Consider the following 18,865-nt stretch of genomic DNA (forward strand, 5'->3'; position numbering starts at 1 on the left):
TTGGGGCTCACCCTGCAGAAGCTGGGGAGCCACAGACTGGCTTTAAGCAGGAGAGACAAGGTCAGAGCAAGGAGGATGAGCCCACAGGTAGTAGCATGGATAGAGTGGGAACAGGTGAGGCTGAAAGCAGGGAGGCCAGGGAGGAGACCAGTGCCCTGGAGGGGCCACTTCAGGCTTAAGGAGCTGGCTGTAAGCTCAGGGCCCATAGTGTTTATTCCTGGAACCTAGCTCAGGGAGTGGGTGCTCAGCGAATACTCGTGATGTGAGTGAATGAATCAATGAATGAATGATGAAATTTAGGTGAACCACTCTTCTTTCTGTACTTGCCCCCCTGCACTTCCCAAGTACCCTACGCCACCCATAGAGCCCAGGGACTTCCTCCCCATCTATCCTGGGTGGGGGCCCTGCAGGGGGGCCTGGAGGAGCCCATCAGCCTGGCCCACCCCTACCCTCGGGGGTAGCGGAGATGAATGGCAGCACCCCCAGGCTCAGCCCAGACACCTCCACAAGCCACCTGAGGACCTGACTTCTCAAAGGGCCTCAGGTAGGCCCTTGCCCTTGTTTCCAGTGCTGTGATGCGAAGGGTCACTTGACTTTGTGTGTGTGCTCCCCATGGGGCAGGGTGGCCAAGTGAGCTGTGGAAGGCGGCGTTAATTTGCTAAATGCAAACATTAGGAATATACCCAGATTCTGTGACCCTGTTTTGGTATATTTCCATTTTTTATTTTTCTGGGGCCCTTGAAATGATGGAAGAGGCTCCCCTCCTCCCTCTCCCCTTGTCTCCTGTCTCTGAGATTCTCATCCCTTAAGCTAGTGACACAGCAGGAGCTCAATAAATATGAAGAGACACTAAGTAAAAGGGCCGGTCCTGTCTCTGCCATGAACCTACTATGTGCCCTCCAGCTCCCCTCTCTGCTCTTGTAGGTAAAATGGGGACCCTGAACTTCCCGTCCCCCAGGCTGCTGTGATGCTCAAAACCATCTTGTCACCCGGGAGGTGCGTGTAGGCAGTGAATGTCTGGAAAGCCTTGAGTTGTGGTGTGAAAGTGAGGAGTGACCAGGCGTGTTCATTTTCCCTGAAGTAGTGTAATACCACCCCACAAACTGAATGACCTAAACAGAAATGTATTGGTTTGTGGTTCAGGAGGCCAGAAGTCCAAGGCAAAGGTGTGGGCGGGCCAGGCTCCCACTGAGGGTGTTAAGGAAGGATCTAGTCCAGCCTCCAAGCTTCTGCTCTTGCTTAGGCTGTGGCAGCACCATTCACCTTCACATGGCCTTCGCCTGTGGGCACGTCTGTGTCCATATGCCCCCTTTTTTATAAGGATACAGCTATATTAGAATGAGGCCCACCCTGCTCTGGTATGACTTCTTCTTAATTCATTACATCTACAGTGACCCTATTTCCTGCTTTCTAGGGTACTACATGTTGGGACTACAGTACAGGAATTTGGGGGGGGGGACAAAACCCATAACACTGGTGGAAAATAAGTACATGGTGACTTATTTTCTTGGCTTCCTGTCCTCTCTCCCTTGCTCACTTAATGGTCAGCTGGGTGTACAGATGTCATGGACATAGAGTTGTGGGAGAGGGGGAAAAAGAGGGGAAAAAGAGGAAGGGTCTAATCAACGAACGTCTATAAATGACCCGTGGACATGGACAACAGGGTGGGGATTGACTGTAGGAGCGGGGGTGTGAGAGAGGCAGGGGAGAGCAATGGGGGAAAATTGGGGTAACTGTAATGGAACAACAATAAAAAAATAAAATAAAATAGAATAAAATAAAATAAAAAAGCCAGGGAAGCCAACCTGCAAAGAGTTTCTGGGTCACCAGAGGGTCAGGTTCTCCCGTCACCCACCCTCGGGAGAAGCACCTGCACCAGTTCTTCTCTAGGAACTGGAACACTGAAGGGACAGCTCTGAGTGAGGGCTGCTTGCCCAGGTACCCCCTGCTCTGGGCCCCTCTGACTGTGCCTCCACTGAACACTGCCCTCCCCTCCCTGCCTTCCCTGCAGCGGTTCAACCTCCATCCTGGCCCTGGACGACCCTGACTTGGCCAGGAGAGCGGTGTTGGAAGACATCCAAGGAAGCATGTCCTCGTTGACCATAGGGGACGAGATGGAGGAGTCTTCCCCTGAAGCAGAGAAGAAGTAAGTGGCCTCCTTGGCCCGGGGCTGAGGGGCCCTTCTGTGGTCAGCAGACTAGGCATGGCTCAGAGAGGCCACGCAGGGCTAAGTGACCTCTGGCAGTCACATCCCCTGGGCACGGGTCATCTCCTGCAATCCTTGACCTCTGGCCCATTTTATCAACACGAGGCCCAGCTGCTCTCCCTGAAGCTGCTGGCAGTGTTCTGACTGATGGAGACTGAAGCCTTTAAACTTTGTGGTGAAATCCCACAGCCCAGTCCCAGCTGTCTGTCCGAGAAGCATGGGGACTACCGGCTGTGTCCCTGCCAGAAACTTCCTAGTCATGTCAAGTCCACTAACATAGCCATGTTCACTGTGAAGCGAATCATGTTCTGCAACAGTATGAAAAATCACCCCTCTCATGAAGATAGAAAATCAAAACTGTGAGCACCTAGGAAAGTCACAGGTGCCATTGGGACCCCCAGGTGGAGCGACACCCAGAGGGCTTCAGCTGTGCAAGGTCAAGGGTCATGCCCACCTGGCCCTGGCCAAGGGCAGGGCCCAGGGCACTGTCCAGACCAGCCCTCTCCACCCATTTCCCAGCATTTGCTTCTCTCTATTTTGATTTCTAGGATGAAACAGTCTGAGGTGGATCTGCGTCCTAACAGCAAAGGCAGGAGGGGCAGTAAGAAGATAAATGACTGGAAGAAACTGGCCCCCAAGAAGTGATGCAGGCCCTTTGACCACCAGAGTGCCAGGCCTGGATGTGGCTCATCCCTTACCCACCTGGCCACCCTGCCCTGCCTCCTCAGCCCCCAACCCTTTCTCTGAGCCTCTGTGCAATAAACAAGCATGCCTCCAGCATCTGGGTGAGGCCATGGGCTAGGCTGGCTCTACAAGGCCAGAGGCCCCCACCAGCCCTCATCCAGGCCCGTCCTTGGAAACTTGGTTGCCCGATCCAGAGCTGCTTCTGTGGACAGTGAAGTCACCCCGGGATCCTTCCACTCCCAAGAAAACGAACCTGACCAGGGGGGCCAAGACAAATGGGACGTTAACCCTGGGGAGATCTGTGATGGAACTAAACTACGCCCTCCTCCCCTTCACTGGGGAGGAGTGGCTCGGGTACTGGCACAAGTGGAAAACAGGGTGTGAGAGACAAGAGGGAGAGGGGAGACAGGAGGAAAAAAGAGTTGAGGAAGAAGAGACTAAGGAAAAGATGGGGTACAGATGATGAGAAGGGAGAGCACAGGAGGAAGGGGGGAGGGAGGGGAGGAGGAAGAAATGAGGGAGGAGGGAGAAAAAAAGGCAGGTGGACAGAGAGGGAGAGGGCCATGGAGTAGGACAGAAGAGGCAGCGACAGGCCACACCTAGGGACCTTTGGTGTCCCTGGAGAGTCAGAGCCCCTGTATGCTCATGTCCCCATATAGCCCACCCTCAGTGCCCAAGATAACAGGTCTGAAGAATCCTTACCAGCATCAAAAAGCCAGAGATGGCAGCCCAGCCAGAGAGCTGACCCCTCCCTCGTGGCAGCTGAGAAGGGCAGAGAGCACACCAGCTCTGGCCCTGCTTGTCTGTGCTCCCAGAGCCATGCCTCCCGGGAGCAGGGTGAGGACCCCAGGGTGTCTGCCTGGCTCTCCAAGCCTGGGATAGCATCTCCAGGCCCTGGTCTGTGGGTGGAGCTCAGTGGCGTGCTCTATGTGTAACAACTTGCCCTCCCTTTGTAATAGATGCTTTTTTAATCTGAATTTTTTGAGGTTGAGGTAATTTTCATCCTTTGTATCATTCAAAGGCTTTTTAATGGATTATATATTTGTCCCCTAGTAATAGATTTGAAATGACAAGCTATGTTCTTAAGCCTGCATCCTTTGATACCTAAGGGCCCTGATATATGTTAGGGGTTCTGGGCATCCAACCACTCTCCCCTCCTCCCCATCTGAGCACAAGAACACACAAAAATTGGAAGGCAAGGGAAAACAAGTTCTACCTCTGTCCAGGTCAGCCTTCACATACTGGAATTATTTATAGACAGGGTGGGACAAAAGTAGCTTTACAGTTGTTTGTATGATAATAATACAATAATTAATAAATAATACTACAAGAATAAACTCTGTGTTTCGTGTCCTCACACCTGTAAACCTACTTTTGCCCCATCCTGTCTATACGATGTCTACAAGGCCTGGGGAGCCCAGTGAGTAGCGCTCCCAGATGCCGGGCAGAAGCAACCACAAACCTCTGAAGATGTTCACTCTCCACCTAGACCTCATAAAATTCCCTTGGAGAGAACCCATTTGAACATTAGCTCACAATCCAAAATTTAAAAATGTAAGCCAAAGTGAATGAAAACAAATATCAAATGTTAAGTCAAACACACAAGACTTTGGATATTGGAACTCTCAGACACAATATAAAACAAGTATGTTTTAAATGTTTAAATAAACAAAGAAAGGATCTGAAAGCCTAAGCAAAGAGCAAGATATTATCAAACAAAAAATATATGGACTGAATTTTGCTTCCAGACATGTTGGAGTAACTGGTACTGGGGTTTCCCCGGCACAACCAACCGGGACAAGAGAAACAGAGTTTGTCCTACAATCACTCCCAGCTTTCTGCCAGACATACTTTCTGAATTATGGTTCAGGGAAAGAGAATTCAAGCACAGTATAAAGTATTGCAGAACTGGGGAGAGAGATCAGAGTTTGGAGAGACAGCAGTGAGTAGAATTTGTGGGGTGGAGTATCAGCGAAAAGGGAGCTATGCAGAGAGAACTCTAGAAAATTTACATAGGGACCTCTGAGTCTTTGGCTGGATGCTAAACTGCCCATGTTGAGGGTATGGCTTCATGATGTCTGGTATAGAACTAGATTTCCACAGGTAAAAGAATGAAGTTGGACTCTTTCCTAACACTATATACAAAAATTAGCTTCAAATGGATCAAGGACCAAATGTAAGACCTAAAACAATAAAACTCATAAAACAAAGCATAGGACAAAAGCATTGCAACATTGGATTTGTCATTGATTTTATGGATATGACACCAAAGGCACAGGCAACAACAACAACAAAAAATAGACAAATTGGACTTCACGAAAAATTTTTTAATGTGTCCATCAAAAGACATTATCCAAAGAATAAACAGGCAGCTCACAGAATAGGCAAAAATATTTAAAAATCATATATTGATAAGGTATTAATATCCAGAATTTAGAGAGAACTTCTAAAACAACTTAATGCAAAATTGGGCAAAAGACTTGAATAGTCATTTTTCTAAAGGAGATATACAAATTGCCAATAAACACATGAAAAAAATGTTCATTGTCACTAATCATTAGAGAAATGCAAATCAAAACTATAATGAGATAGATATCACCTCATGCCCATTAAGATGACTACTATGAAACAGAAAACAGCAAGTGCTAATAAGGATGTGGAGTAAATAGAACCCATATGTACTGTTGGTAGAAATGTAAATTGGTACAGCTGCTATGGAAAACACTATAGAGGTTCCTCAAAAAATTAAAAATAGAATCACTACATGACCCAACAATTTCACTTCTAAGTATGTATCCAAAAGAATTGAAGGCAGGATCTCAAAGAGATATTTGTACACTCGTGTTCGTATCAACATTATTCATAATAACTAAAACATTGAAGCAACCTGTATTCATCACCAGATGAATGGTAAGCAAAATATAGTATATACATCCAATAATATTGAGCCTTAAAAAGGAATAAAATTCTGCAATGTACTACAACATGGATTAACTTTGAGGACATTAAACTGAGTGAAATGAGCCACTCACAAAAAGATAAATACTGTATGATTCCATTTTTATGAGATGTTCTAGAGAAGTCATTGTCATAGAGACAGAAAGCAGAATTGTAGTTATAAGGGACTGGTGGGAGGGGAGAAATTGTTTAATGGGTATGGAGTTTTAATTTTAAAAAATGAAAAGAATTATGTGGACTGATGGTGGTAGTGGTTGCAGAACAATGTGGATGTATTGGGTTGGCCAAAAAATCCATATGGGTTTTTTTCATAAAATAAAAGACACATTTTTCATTTTCACCAATAACTTTATTGATTTGGATATTTTGAGTTTGTTGGCTATGCCTTGCATGATATTAACATTGATTGTTCTCAATATCTTGATTTGATCACTATCAACTTCAGTTGGTCTACCCAACAGTGGAACATCATCCAGCAAGAAGTCTCCAGCATGAAATTTCGCAAACCACTTTTGACACATTCGATCAGTCACAGCACCTTCTCCGTACACTGCACAAATCTTTTTTTGCATTTCAGTTGCATTTTTACCTTTCCTGAAATAATAAAGCATAATATGCCAAAAATGTTGCATATTTTCTTACATCTTCAGTATTAAAATGGCTGCACAAAAATTCACCAATTTTGATAAGATTTTTTAATTGCAGGCTGATAGGATAGCTGTCACAAAACAATTTAACAAAATTGTTTTGAATAAAGTTAAAAACAACTAAACACTGTGTAGAGCCATCTTACAGAAAAAAACTAATGAACATTTTGGCTAACTTAGTATTTAAACCAGTTAACTGTACACTTAAAAATGCCTGAGATGGCAAATTTTATGTTATTTATAGTCTCCTCAAAAAAAAAGAAAAAAGAAAAACAAACAAAAAAATCCTGAAGGAAACATTCTTCTTAATGGAGGCACTATAAATGCATTCCGCTAAGGTTAGGAACAAGACAAGGGTAATACTGTCAACACAACTATCCAAAATATGTTGGAAATCCTGAACATTATATGGAAAGAAAAATAAATAAGGGCATCTTAGTGAATTCAGTCTGCTATCCCAAAATACCATAGACTGGGTAGTTTAAACAACAAAAATTTATTTCTCGCTGTCTGGAGCCTGGAAGGTTAAGGTCAAAGTACCAGCATGGTCAGGTTTTAGGTGAGGACCTTCTCCCTGGGCATGGTCTTCCCCCAGGGTTTGGCTTTCCTTGGCATATGGCCACACAGAGAGATCTGTCTCTCCCTTTTCCTGTCTGGGCACTAATCTCATCATGGGGGCTCCACTCTTATGGCCCCACCTAAACCTGATCACCTCCCAAAGGCTCTACCTCCAAATACCATCACATTAGGGGTTAGGGCTTCAACCTAGGACCTTGGGGTTGGGGACAAACACACAAATGTTCAGCCCATAGCAGAGAGAGAGAAGGATGCGGAAAGAAATGATGATAAAATTGTCAGTTTGCAGTGATTAATCACCTATCTAGAAAAATCAACCAAGAATCAATAGACAAACTATTAGAACTAATAGAGATTTAACAAGGTGCTGGACACAGGAACAATGTGAAAGTGAGTTTCACAGTGAGAAGCAGTGGGCCAGGCTGCACACACAGTGATACGAGGTCTTAAACACACAGCACAAGTGGATGAGAAACAGGAGATCCATAACACAATTGCTTTAGTGCCCAGGAGTGAACTGAGACAGCAGAAAGACGGAGCCCAGTGCCTGGCCACAGAGAAGATGGGGCCTCCCTGCTGCGAGCCCAGGAGGTCTCAGGAAGATGCAGAATGATCTGAGGCCCCAGTTGCTGAGGCCCCTGAGAGCCCTCACCGGGAACTCACAACTGTCTCCCTCCGAAAATCAAAATCTGCTTCTCCCTGCATTCCTCCTCCCTTCCAAGCCTTACGACTGTGGGCAAGTGACTACGGTCTCTGGGTCTCCACATCTTCACCTGTAAAGTGAGGATGACATGACAACAATTAACAACTTCGCAGGGACGTGGGTGGATTGAATATGATACTGCAGAGGAAGGACTAATTTCATGCTCAGTAATCATGGATGAAAAGAACTATTTATTAATAAAGTGATTAAAGAGTTCCCCCCGCCCAACACCAACCTCCACCAGAGCAAGGCCCGCCTACTGGCTGCCTCTGTCTCCAGCTCCATCAAGGGTTAAGGAGCTTGGCTGCCTGCCGAGGAGCAGGAATGAAGTAGCAGAGCTGGCAGCAGTGTCTCCCTATCTGTGAGCAATCTCCTCCGGCCCCCAGCTCACGTCTCAGAAATGAAAGCCCCTCTCCTAGGCTGAAGCTCTGCCGGCTGCATCGTAATGACTTTCCTAGACAAAGAGATTGGGATGGGCACTCCCCTATGGCTCTGGGCTCTCACTTCCCCAGGTCTCTGGGTTGTAGGGGCTCCTGAGCTGCTCCGGAGCTGTCCTTTCACATGTGGGAGAGAGATTGGGTCCTTTCAGCTCCTGGTCCCCTGAGGCTGGAAGAAGGGGAGGTGGGGTGGGGTGGGGGGAGCTGGGAGGGTTGTTGGGAGTTGGGGGAATGCCGACAGGTTGGGGAGTAGCCAGTCAGTGTGCCCTAGTCACTCTAGGTCTTATAGAACCCACCCATCCTGCTACGGGTGTGCAACTTATGGCCCATTAGTGAACTGTGAAATTCATTTAGTGGGTCATGATCCACATTTTTAAAAAAAGAATTGGATTAGACAATAGAGTGCATTGTGTATAATAAAGCAAGAAGCTTTATTCCAGTCACCGTCAGTGCAATGGCTAAATACACAGACCTTGGAACCCACGTGCTCGGACACATTATTTAACCTTCCATGCCTCAGTTTCCTTATCTGCACATGGAGAAGAAGAGCACACACATCGTGGGTCATTGTGAGGAACGAAGGAGAGGTATGGAAGAACTCGGGATCATGGAGTGTGAGTGTGGGCTCCTTTTTTGTCCCCACTGTATAAAATCTATTTCTTCCCTGGGAAGGTACAATACATGGTCATAAATGCTTGAATGGCACTGGATTTGAGGATTGGGCACAGGACCTGTTTATGGCAAGAATTTGGAACACAACCAAGGTTGGTGGGGTGCTGCTCTTAGCAAATTAGAAGAGAGGAGCCTGAGAGAAAAAGGAAAAGCCGGAATCCCCAGAGGCAGGTCTGCATGTGCACAGCCCTCCACAGTTTACGCCACTCGCCGGCCTCCGTCACTGCAGCAGCCACTGGGATCGTTTTGTGTAAATACCAAAGAATGTGATTGCTGGGTCATATGATAACAGTGTGTTTAGTTTTGTGAGAAACCACTAAACTGCCTTCCAAAATGTCTGTACCATTTTGCATTCTCAACAGCAGTGAGCGAGAAAGTTCCTGTTGCTCTATGTTCTCATCAGCATTTGGTGTTATCCGTGTTTTAGATTTTGGTCATTCTGATAGGCTTGTAGTGTTCTCATTGTTGTTTTAATTTACACTTTCACAATGGCATGTGATTTTTGAGCATCCTTTCATATGCTTATTTGCAATTTGTATATTTTCTTTGTTGAGGTGTCTGTTCAGGTCTATTGCTTACTGCTTAATTGGGTTTTTCATTTTCGTGTTGAGTTTTTAAGGTTAACTGTATATTTTGGATAAGCCCTTTATTGGACATGTCTTTTGTAAATATTTTCTCCAAGTCTGTGGCTTGTCTTCTCATCTTTTTGACATTATCTTTCGCAGAGGAGAAGTTTCTAATTTTAATAAAGTCTAGCTAACCAATTCTTTCATGGGTCATACTTTTGGTGTTATATCTATAATAAAAAGGCATCACCATACCCAAGGTCATCTAGATTTTCTCCTGTGGTATCTTCTAGGAGCTTTATAGTTTTGTAGTTTACATTTAGGTCAATGAGCTATCAGAGTTAATTCTTGTGAAGGGCATAAGGTCTGTGTTTAGATTCTTTATTTATTGATTGTTTATGTAGATGTCTGGTTATCACAGCACCATTTGTTAAAAAGACCGTCTCCATTGTGTTGACTTTGCTATTTTATCAAAGATTAAATCAGTCTATTATATATCTGTGGGCTATTTCTGGGCATTCTAACCTATCGACCTATTTGTCCGTTCTGTCACCAACACCACACTGTTTTGTTATTGTGGGGCTTCATAGTGAGTCTTGACAGGTAGTGTCAGTCCTCTGACTCTTTATTCTTCTACTCTCCATTTTTTTGAAGTGGAAATTGAGACACCAAGAAGTTAAGTAACGTCCAAAGTTACAAAGTAAATGGCAGAGCTATGATTTGAACTCAACTCTTCTGACTACAAAGGTCAGAGATATGGGGGTCCATGTCTCTTGAACATGAACTTCCCCATGAACTTCCACAGAGCCACCCTCCCCGTTCCCATAGTCATTAATGCCTGTCTTCATCAGTCTTCCCCACTGGCCCGGGCCTCCTCCAGGAGGACCTGAATCTCATTGTCCACTGATGCCCCTGCTCCTACCAGGAGCTGATCCACAGAAAGTCTCCAGGGAGTGTTTGTTGAATGACTATGTGACCAATTAGGTGAGTGTTGGAAGGAAGGGAGACAGGCTGGTAAGGAGGGTGGAAGAGGGTGGTTTTGATCAGCCCTGACCTAGGAACATGTCTTCATGCCCCAGAGAGGATCCGTATATACCCAGCAAAGCTCCCTTCTTCTCCCTTTGCCCCGACATGAGCTCCAGGGCACTTACTCCTTGGCTCATCCCACACCTTCAGCCTCAGTTTAGAGACAAAGACCCCCATTCTAAAATCAGTTCTCCCTCCAACACTTGCTGGGCCTGAAAGCCCTCCTTACAGTCCCTCCTGATTAGAGTTTCCCATAAGCTGGCACAGTTAATCTCACTCTGACTCGGGGTGGGTGTGTGCTGATGACCCCATGTCGGCCACCTCATTTAAACCCCCACAGACCTCGAGAGTAGGTGCTCCTATGGGACCCTTTTATAGAGGGCAGTATGTGCACAGCCAGGATGAGGAACTTGGTTATCTGGTGTGAGAAGCCTGGCAGTCGGGAGACCTAGATCCAGCCCTGGGTCAATGGCAGACTCGCTTACAAATGCAAGTAGAGTCAGTGGCCCTCTCCAGCCCCTAGAGCCACCATGACCCACTGCTAATGCCCACTCGAGGCTAGGCTATTCTGCAGGCTATTGGGTCCAGCCCAGAAGCCACCCAGCTTGTCACAGCTCTGTGAGCCCCTGATGACCACTAGCCCCAAGCTGGGCGTGACAGGCCTTGCTCTGTCCACATGAGCCTGTTGCTGGGACTGAGTGGGGCAGTGCCAGGCTAGCCACATTGGTTACAGGAGTCCCTCTCTCCACCTCTGTGTCATCTGCTCAACACTTCAGCAAGTGTGCTGTCCCCCCAACATGAGGCACTCACTGGACTACAGCAGTGAACAAAATAGGCAAAACCCCTCTCTCTCCAGGGAAGGAAGAGATGGACACCAAACCCAGTAAGTACAATGCTCACTGTATCCCACGGTGATAAGTGCTGTGAGGAAGTAAAGCACAGAGGGCCTCACAGGGGAGGTGATCTTTGCACAAAGTCCTGAAGGAGGTGAGGAATGAGCCATGTGGATGACTGAAGGAAGGTCCTGGGTCAGAGCATGCTTGAAGTGTTGGAAGAACAGTGAGGGCCAGGTAGGCCAGAGTGGAGGAGCGGTGGGGGGGAAAGTCGGGGAGGAGATGGGGACAGAGAGCTAACAGCTGAGTGGAACTTGTGGACCACTGGAGGGGCTTTGGCTTTTACCCTGAGTGAGGGGGGATTTTACCCTTAGAGGGTATGCAGCAGAGGAGGGATAGGTCCTGATTTGGTTTTAAGAGGATCTTTCTGGCTGCTGGGGGAGACAGTCTATGTCTTGAAGATTAAGTTAAATTTCCTAACAGATTGGATTTAGGATGGGAGAGAAGAGGGGCCTCAGGAATAACTCCAACGTTCTGGAATGATGGAGATGCTACGCCACTCCTGAGTTGGGAGGCTGCAAGAGGAGGCGGTGGGGGTGGGGATTAGGAACTGGGTTTAGTTTGTGTTAATTAGGGAGACCCACTAGGCACCCAGGTGGAGAGGGCTGATGCCTTCTTCCCCAGGTCTGTCCACTGCATCTCCTCTGGAGGTGAAAGGGGAAAGGAGGGGACCTGTCAGATTAAGGAGGAACTTTCTGGGTGGCAAGATACTGGAGAGGCTGCAAGCAGTAAAGGAGGTACCAGAAAGGATCACACCCCCCAAAGAGAATGGGTTAAGGCCCCATCCTGCGGTTCCACAGCCTGAAATCCAGGGCTCTTGCCAGGATGGTCCGCGGGTCCTGAGGGTAGGCAGGTCAGGAGGGCACTCCCTCGGGGATGGTGGAATGCTCACCTCATTAGCACTTTAAAGGGAGCCTTTCAGCTGTGTCACTAGCTGCAAGCAATTTATTTTAGGTAGAAGCCGACAAGGCTCAAAGTGAGGAAGGCATTCCTGTCCTTTATCTTCCTATTCTCCCATTACATTGAGGAGAGTCTTAGGTGGGTGCTACCCCATCTCTAACACCTCTCTGGCACTTGCCAATCTCCCTTCTTAACCAACGGGCAGCAGGTGTCAAGCTCAGAGCCTGTGCAGGCAAGTGTGGCTAGAATTTAACAACGTAGCTTTATGTTCAGCCTGCTTTATAGTGTTACTGTATTTAATTTATGGCAAATCATGGCCGTGATTGGAAGTTTCTTTTAAATACATCTAAGTTGAAAATGTGAACAGATTTAAGATATTCAATAAAGTAATGTGGCAAACATCATGGAGGTGATGCATAAATACCCAGCACTTGGGAAACACTCCCTTAAAAATTGTGTTTGTAGGGTTACTGGGAAGCTTGGCTTGGTCAGTACTTGTTTGGGGTACTTTCTCTGCTGTAATATTTTGCTCCCTCCTTCTTTCTTGTCCCCTGGCCTTTTCTTCTAGAAAGTAGGATAAGGTAGGACCCAGTCTTTGATCCACCAGCCTTAGCGAGGCTCAGGAATGTCTGAGAACCTCTTTCTGCACAGCCAGGTCGGCATCCTTTCTGGGGCCCGGTCCACTGGGGGGCGTCTCCACACTGGCCTGCTCCGCTCACACTTGCACTGTCCGGACACACTGACTTCACACCTCCCACCCTCGGTCCCCAGGGCTTCAGAGCAGCACCAAGTTTCACTTTCTGTCTTCCAGGGCTGTCCACGTCACGGCTCCTTCCTCTCTGTGCACCATCTCCACTATCCCTCTCAGCGGCCCTGTGACGTCGGGACCAACTCGGAGACGTGATAAGTCTGGTGAGGTCACCTGGGAAGTGAACGGCTGGCCCAGGATAACGCAATGATAGTGGAGGCTGGGCTGGGCCCCCACCTTCCACTCCACAGGAGTTGCAGGGGATGAACAGAGGGACGGGCTACAGGACTGTGCCTCCTCCCAAACATGTGCTCAGCCATGTGGCCAGCCTCTGGGGACACAGCCAGGTCCACCAGACACTGGGGCTTTACTTTTCCTTCAGAGGCGTTCAGATCTGACTCCCAGAGAGGCTGCTGCTTAACACAAAAGGCTGCCATCTCCCAATATGAAAAGGGAAGACTTCTCCTCAGAATCCTTGATATTAATCACCATCATTTTTATCATATTTACTCCGCATCAGACACTGTTCTAAACACTTTACAGATATTAATTTGCTTAGTTACCTAAAAGCCCTGTGATGCAGTTGCTTTTATTATTCCCGTTTTGAAGATGGGGATATTGAGGCACAGAGATGTGAGGAGACTTGCATAAGGTCAGCGTGTCAGTAGCAGAGACTGAAGTCAAGCCCAGATAATTTGGCTCCATTGTTATGAAAAGCCGTGGGCCAGGACTATGCGGGCTGAGGCTGAGGGGGCACGGCTGTGGTCTCCCTTCCTGCTGGAACCCCCCAGGCTGCTGGTACAGAAGTGCCAGCCCCTTCTTGCTGGCTTGCAGAGGGGACAGAGCCACAGAGGACTGGAAGGGCCCCCGGCCACCTGCCTCCACCTGGCACTATCAGCGCTTGAGAGATTTCCTGGTCGGCAGGATTGCCGCCTCTGCTTGCACACCCCCAGTGATGAGGGGCTCACTCTCCTGACCGACTGTTTTCTCCCTGCTCTGCTCTGCTCTGCCCCGCCCAAGAGAAACCTCCTCTTCCTCACCCTGTGAGTCCAAAGCCCACTAAGTTCTGGGGCTACGGATGCACAGACCTGCCTGCCCCCCTGCTCCGTAGGGGCCTCTCTGACCTCTACACACCCAGTGGGGTTTTCTGAACTCCAAAGTTGGTGGCCCAAGGGGCTCCATGTGTAATTTGGGGAATTAAAATAAAGACAGGGCTGCTACTCTGTGTGTGGGGGCTGGGGTAGGGGAGGTGGTGTACTAGTGGGAACACAGTGGCTTCGAGACTCTGCTTCTACTCACCTTCCCCACCTTTGCCCTCACACTGAGGCTGGCCCAGTACACTGTTTCCAGGGTCTGGTCCTTTTAAATTTAGCTGGAGGAAAAAGCAGTTTGTGCAGGCCTGGAACGTGGAGACAATCAGCAACAGGAAAAAGTCATCCAAGGGGAGTTTTCAATGAATTATGGAGGCATTGTTCCTGCGCCCAAGGAGCCAGGGCTGCCAGTCCAGGCCTCACTGACCCAGCCCAAGCCTTTGGGGCCAAACATTGCCTGGAGCTGCGTCAGGACAACACAATGTGGGCGTCTGAAGGCAAAAACAAAACAAAACAAAAAAAAAAAAACAGAGGAAGAAAAATACTGGAAATTCCCTATGTCCCAGCTATGGAAGAGCCTTTCTTGAAAATCAACAGCAAGGGAAAGGTTGCTGTCCGCCCAGGCGGGGGACCTCAGGGAGCAGGAGGAAGTCACAAATGGTATTTTGAGATATTTTCAGTCTAGTGTGATGCTGGTTCATTTTCCAAAACATGAGGGCCTCATGATGAGGAGAGTTGAGGTTGGACTGGGGCTGACCGGGGGTGGGGCCGGGGCTCAGGATGGGCCAGGACAAGGACAAAAACAGAAGCTGACCCAGTTGGAGCGCTCTAGTGTCCCAGCTGGCTGACTCACAGGCCCCTTGCAGCCAGGGGAGGCCCAGGGGGTCTCCTGTTGATCCCAAGGCCCTTCCAGACCTTACTCTGAGAGGATCATGGATGAATCCTGGAGTCCCCTGCTAGGTGGCCAAGCAGAAGCTTGTTTGTATCTCCCACTGGGGAGCTCACTACCTATTGGTCAGCCCATCCCCTATCTGCACAGTGCGGACTGGGAGATGCAATAACAATCTTCTGGAAGGGATACAGCGGTGAACGAAACAGAAAAAACTGCTCATGGAGCTGACATTCTATGAGGGGACAGCGGGCAGTGCACACAAGGACATTTATAGTATGTTAGAAAGTGCAAGCATTATGAGAAGATGAAACAGGGAAAGGAGTAGGAGTTGCTTGGGATATCATTCTAAAAGGACAGGTTAAGGAGAAAAATCTCACCTCACGCTCAGCTGAGACCCAGCTCCCTGGGATGCCTCACAGGGCCCCACTCTGCTCCCTAGACCCATAGCCCTACCACTTCTCCTGTCATGGGACAGCCCTGCTCTGTTCCGGGCTAAGCAGGACCAGCTCCTCATAGGAAGGGAGATCCAGCTCCTCCTCACCCTTCCCCAGCAGCTCAGAGCTGAACGCCTTTCCCAGAAGCAGGCAGAGCATTTTAAATCCCCTGTCTCAATGAATGCACCCTGCGGTCCTAATTTAGCTGTTTTAGCAGCTGATCCCACTGTTACCTCCTACTGAGCTCACTGTCCTCTGATGCCCTGCATGGACAACAAGCCCTGTCTCCTCCATCCATGGGTAGTTTAGGCTTGCAAATCCAAGAAGAATTTCCATTTATTTCTATTGTTTCATCTTGTGGAATTCTGTCCATGCAGCTTACGGAGATCTTTTTGGCACAGAGGTGGACTACATATCAAGCAGACAAAGAGTTAATATTAACATTCAAAAAGTGCCTAAAAATAGATAATAAAAATGCAAGACAGAAAAAGAAAGAAAGAAAGAAAGAAAGAAAGAAAGAAAGAAAGAAAGAAAGAAAGAAAGAAAGAAAGAAAGACAAAGAATATGATCAGGCAATTCACTGAGGAAATGCAAATGGCCAGCAAACAAATGAAAAGATGCTCACCCTCTCAGGCAGTTGTGCAAATGCAAATTAAAAGAACAAAGAGATGCCATTTTTCTCCCATCAGATTGGAAAAAAATATTAAATATTGATGACATTCAGTACCAGCAAGGAGGGGGCAGTCAAGCCGTTTTGACACTGCTAGTGGGGGTATGAGCTGCTATAATCTTTTGGGACAGTCATCTGCAGTTTCTATTAAAGTTTAAAATGTGTATGCCCTTTGATCGAGCAATTCCACTTTGGAGAGTTTATCCTCCACAGCCACAAGCACACATATGGTGGTACCTATAAGGATGTTTGTTGCAAAAGAGAGAGAGAACTAAATGTTGACTAATAGTGTAGTAATTGAATGAATCCTGGGGCATTTATTCTATAAAATATTAGGCAGCTGATAAAAATAATTAGATTGTATGTATGTATAAAATTATGTATGAACCTGGAACCATGTATATGGTATATTATTAGATAAAAAACAAAGTTCACAGTTAGGTATATGACGTGATCTTATTTTTGTAAGTATGTTTGAAAGAGTAAACTGGAAAGAAACATTCACCAAACTGCTAATATCAGTTACCCCAGGGCAAGAGGATTGTGAGGAGCAAGATATATTTTTATTTCACTTCTCTATTTATTTATTTTCACAATAATTTTTTATACCTCTAGTAATTTAAGCAGAAGAATCTTTTTCTTAAGAGTCATTTTTAAGCTGTTCTTATACATATCTGCTTGTCACATCATCATAATGAACAAAGGACACTACATTGAAAGGCTGTCTTCTCCCTGGTGAGCTAAAGGGTCCAGCCCACTGTGAACCCCTTCCTGAACCTTCCAAGAGATATTCAAGTGTCCGTTCCTCTGCTCGCCTTCACACTAACAGGAACCCCATTGCTCACTGAGTCTCATGAGTGCCCCTGCCTCCATTCCTACACCTGCCTCTCCCATGTCTCATTCTACCTTCCCTGATCTGTGAATAGTACAGGTTTCAGAAATTGTACAGAAGGGACTGGCTGGGTTTCATAATCTTGGCCAGAGATTTTGGGGTGCAGAGTCTAGGTGCAGGACAACCACCAGTTTCCATCTTACGTGCCAGCCCTGAACAGTGGTAGAAGGGGACCCTGGGCCATTTCTAGGCTCCACTGGCAAGAGCATAGTGTCCAGTTAGCAATGTCTGCTCTCAGCAAGGGACTGGTGAACGGGAGCATCAGAGTTAGTGGTTGGCCATGGTTGGTCTAGGCCAGTGATTATCAGACTGACATCGTGCACAAAAATCATTGAGTATTTTATTAACACACAGATTCAGGTCCAGCAGTTCTGGGACATGCCCCCAGATTTTGCATTTCTAGGAAGCCCCTAGGAGATTCTGATGCTGCTGGTCCAAGGACCGCTCTTTGAAGAACATGGGGCAAGGATCTTTGACACCTCTGTTTACAGCTATCTTCTCTTCTGCCTCAACTTTTCACACATTTGCAGACAAAAATGATCAACCCCTCCCCACTCTCCAGCACTTTTTATACCCATCACACCATTTGATTCTTGGAACAGCCAAGGTTATTGTTACCTTCCTTGACAAATCCGAAACCGGATGTGCAAAGAAGACAGGACTGTCCACGATCCCCCAACTGCTGGTGACAGAGGTGGGCCTGGATGGCAGATCAATTGTTAACCTCCCGCATCCCCAACCCTCTCCTCTCTGGAGCCAGAAACTAGCTGGAAAGGCCCTTCCGCTCCCCAAAAGCACTGCATTCACTGCTATAAATAAGGTCTCCGCCAAGCTGGGTCCCTCCTCCCTGGGCAACCTCTCACAGCAGGCTGGGCCTAGGGCAGCCACCGAGGGAAGGGAGGCCCGCCGACAGCATGAGTTATGGGCTCCGGGAAGCCCATTAGTCACTGAAGCGAGAGAAGTTAACTCGAGCTTATTAACTCTAAACGTTTATTATTCACATTGATCACCGCGGCAGACAGTACCCGCCACCCCACCTCCCAGGAGCCGGCCAGCGCATTCTGATGGCAGGATGGTCATGCCTGCGTCTCGAGTCCCCAGGAAATGCAGGCAGGGCACAGTCTCAGCTGCCTCTTCTATGAGGCCAAGAAGGGGTTTCTCATCAGTGGCCCTGTCACCCCTCTGATCCTGTGTATCTGCCCCATTCTGGGCCAGCTCCTGAGCCAGGAGTTGGGGAGCTGTTGGTGCTGAATCAGACACTGTCTCCTGGTCACAGGCTCGTCTTGAGGCAAAAGAAGTGGGGCGGCTGGTGGTGAGGAGCCCAGCCTTAGGGTCTGCTTGGTTTGATTTTCATCTGTCACTTGGCAGCAGATGAACTATGACTTTTCAGAGACTCCATTTTCTCATTGATAAAGTGGGACATGTTCATTTATTCACAAACATTTATTGAACACCTACTATGTGCCAGGCACTTTCTAGGCCTAAGATCCAGTAGAGAACAGGAAAGGTCACCACCCTCATGGAATTTATGTTCTGGAGATGGAGACAGACATAAAGCTATTGAAGAAAATAAATAGCAATTTCAGATAGCAGTGAGTATGGTGAAGATGATCTTAAGTCACAGGATAGAGAGTGACAAGGGGCGTTGGGGGAGGTTAGCAGGAGAGCCAGGGAAACCCACAAGCAGGTGACATTAGACCTGAGACCTGAATGACAGGAAGGAGCCAGCCAGGGAGAGATCTGGCCAAGGGGAGTCCAGGCAGAAGGAATAAACACCAAGGATGATGGCCTGGGACCAGGCAAAGCTTAGCAGGCCTGGTGACTGGAGAGGAGGCCAGGTGGCTGGGATTTAAATGAAATATACAGGAGA

The 18,865-nt window shown here is 47.6% G+C and overlaps 1 protein-coding gene across 1 annotated transcript in view; it reads left to right on the forward strand.

Annotated features, from left to right (window-relative positions):
- CUNH3orf20 (chromosome unknown C3orf20 homolog) overlaps positions 1-2,851 on the forward strand; it is a 75,720-nt gene extending 72,869 nt beyond the window's left edge. The window contains exons 15-16 of the mRNA XM_054595195.1: positions 2,012-2,146; positions 2,755-2,851. Coding sequence (XP_054451170.1) covers positions 2,012-2,146; positions 2,755-2,851 — 232 coding nt within the window. The remainder of the gene's footprint in view (positions 1-2,011; positions 2,147-2,754) is intronic.
- The last annotated feature ends 16,014 nt before the right edge of the window (positions 2,852-18,865 follow it).

This window comes from Pteronotus mesoamericanus, unplaced genomic scaffold (assembly GCF_021234165.1).
Source record: "Pteronotus mesoamericanus isolate MK-2021 breed Mesoamerican mustached bat unplaced genomic scaffold, CSHL_Meso_final scaffold_54, whole genome shotgun sequence".
NCBI classification, from domain to species: Eukaryota; Metazoa; Chordata; class Mammalia; order Chiroptera; family Mormoopidae; genus Pteronotus; species Pteronotus mesoamericanus.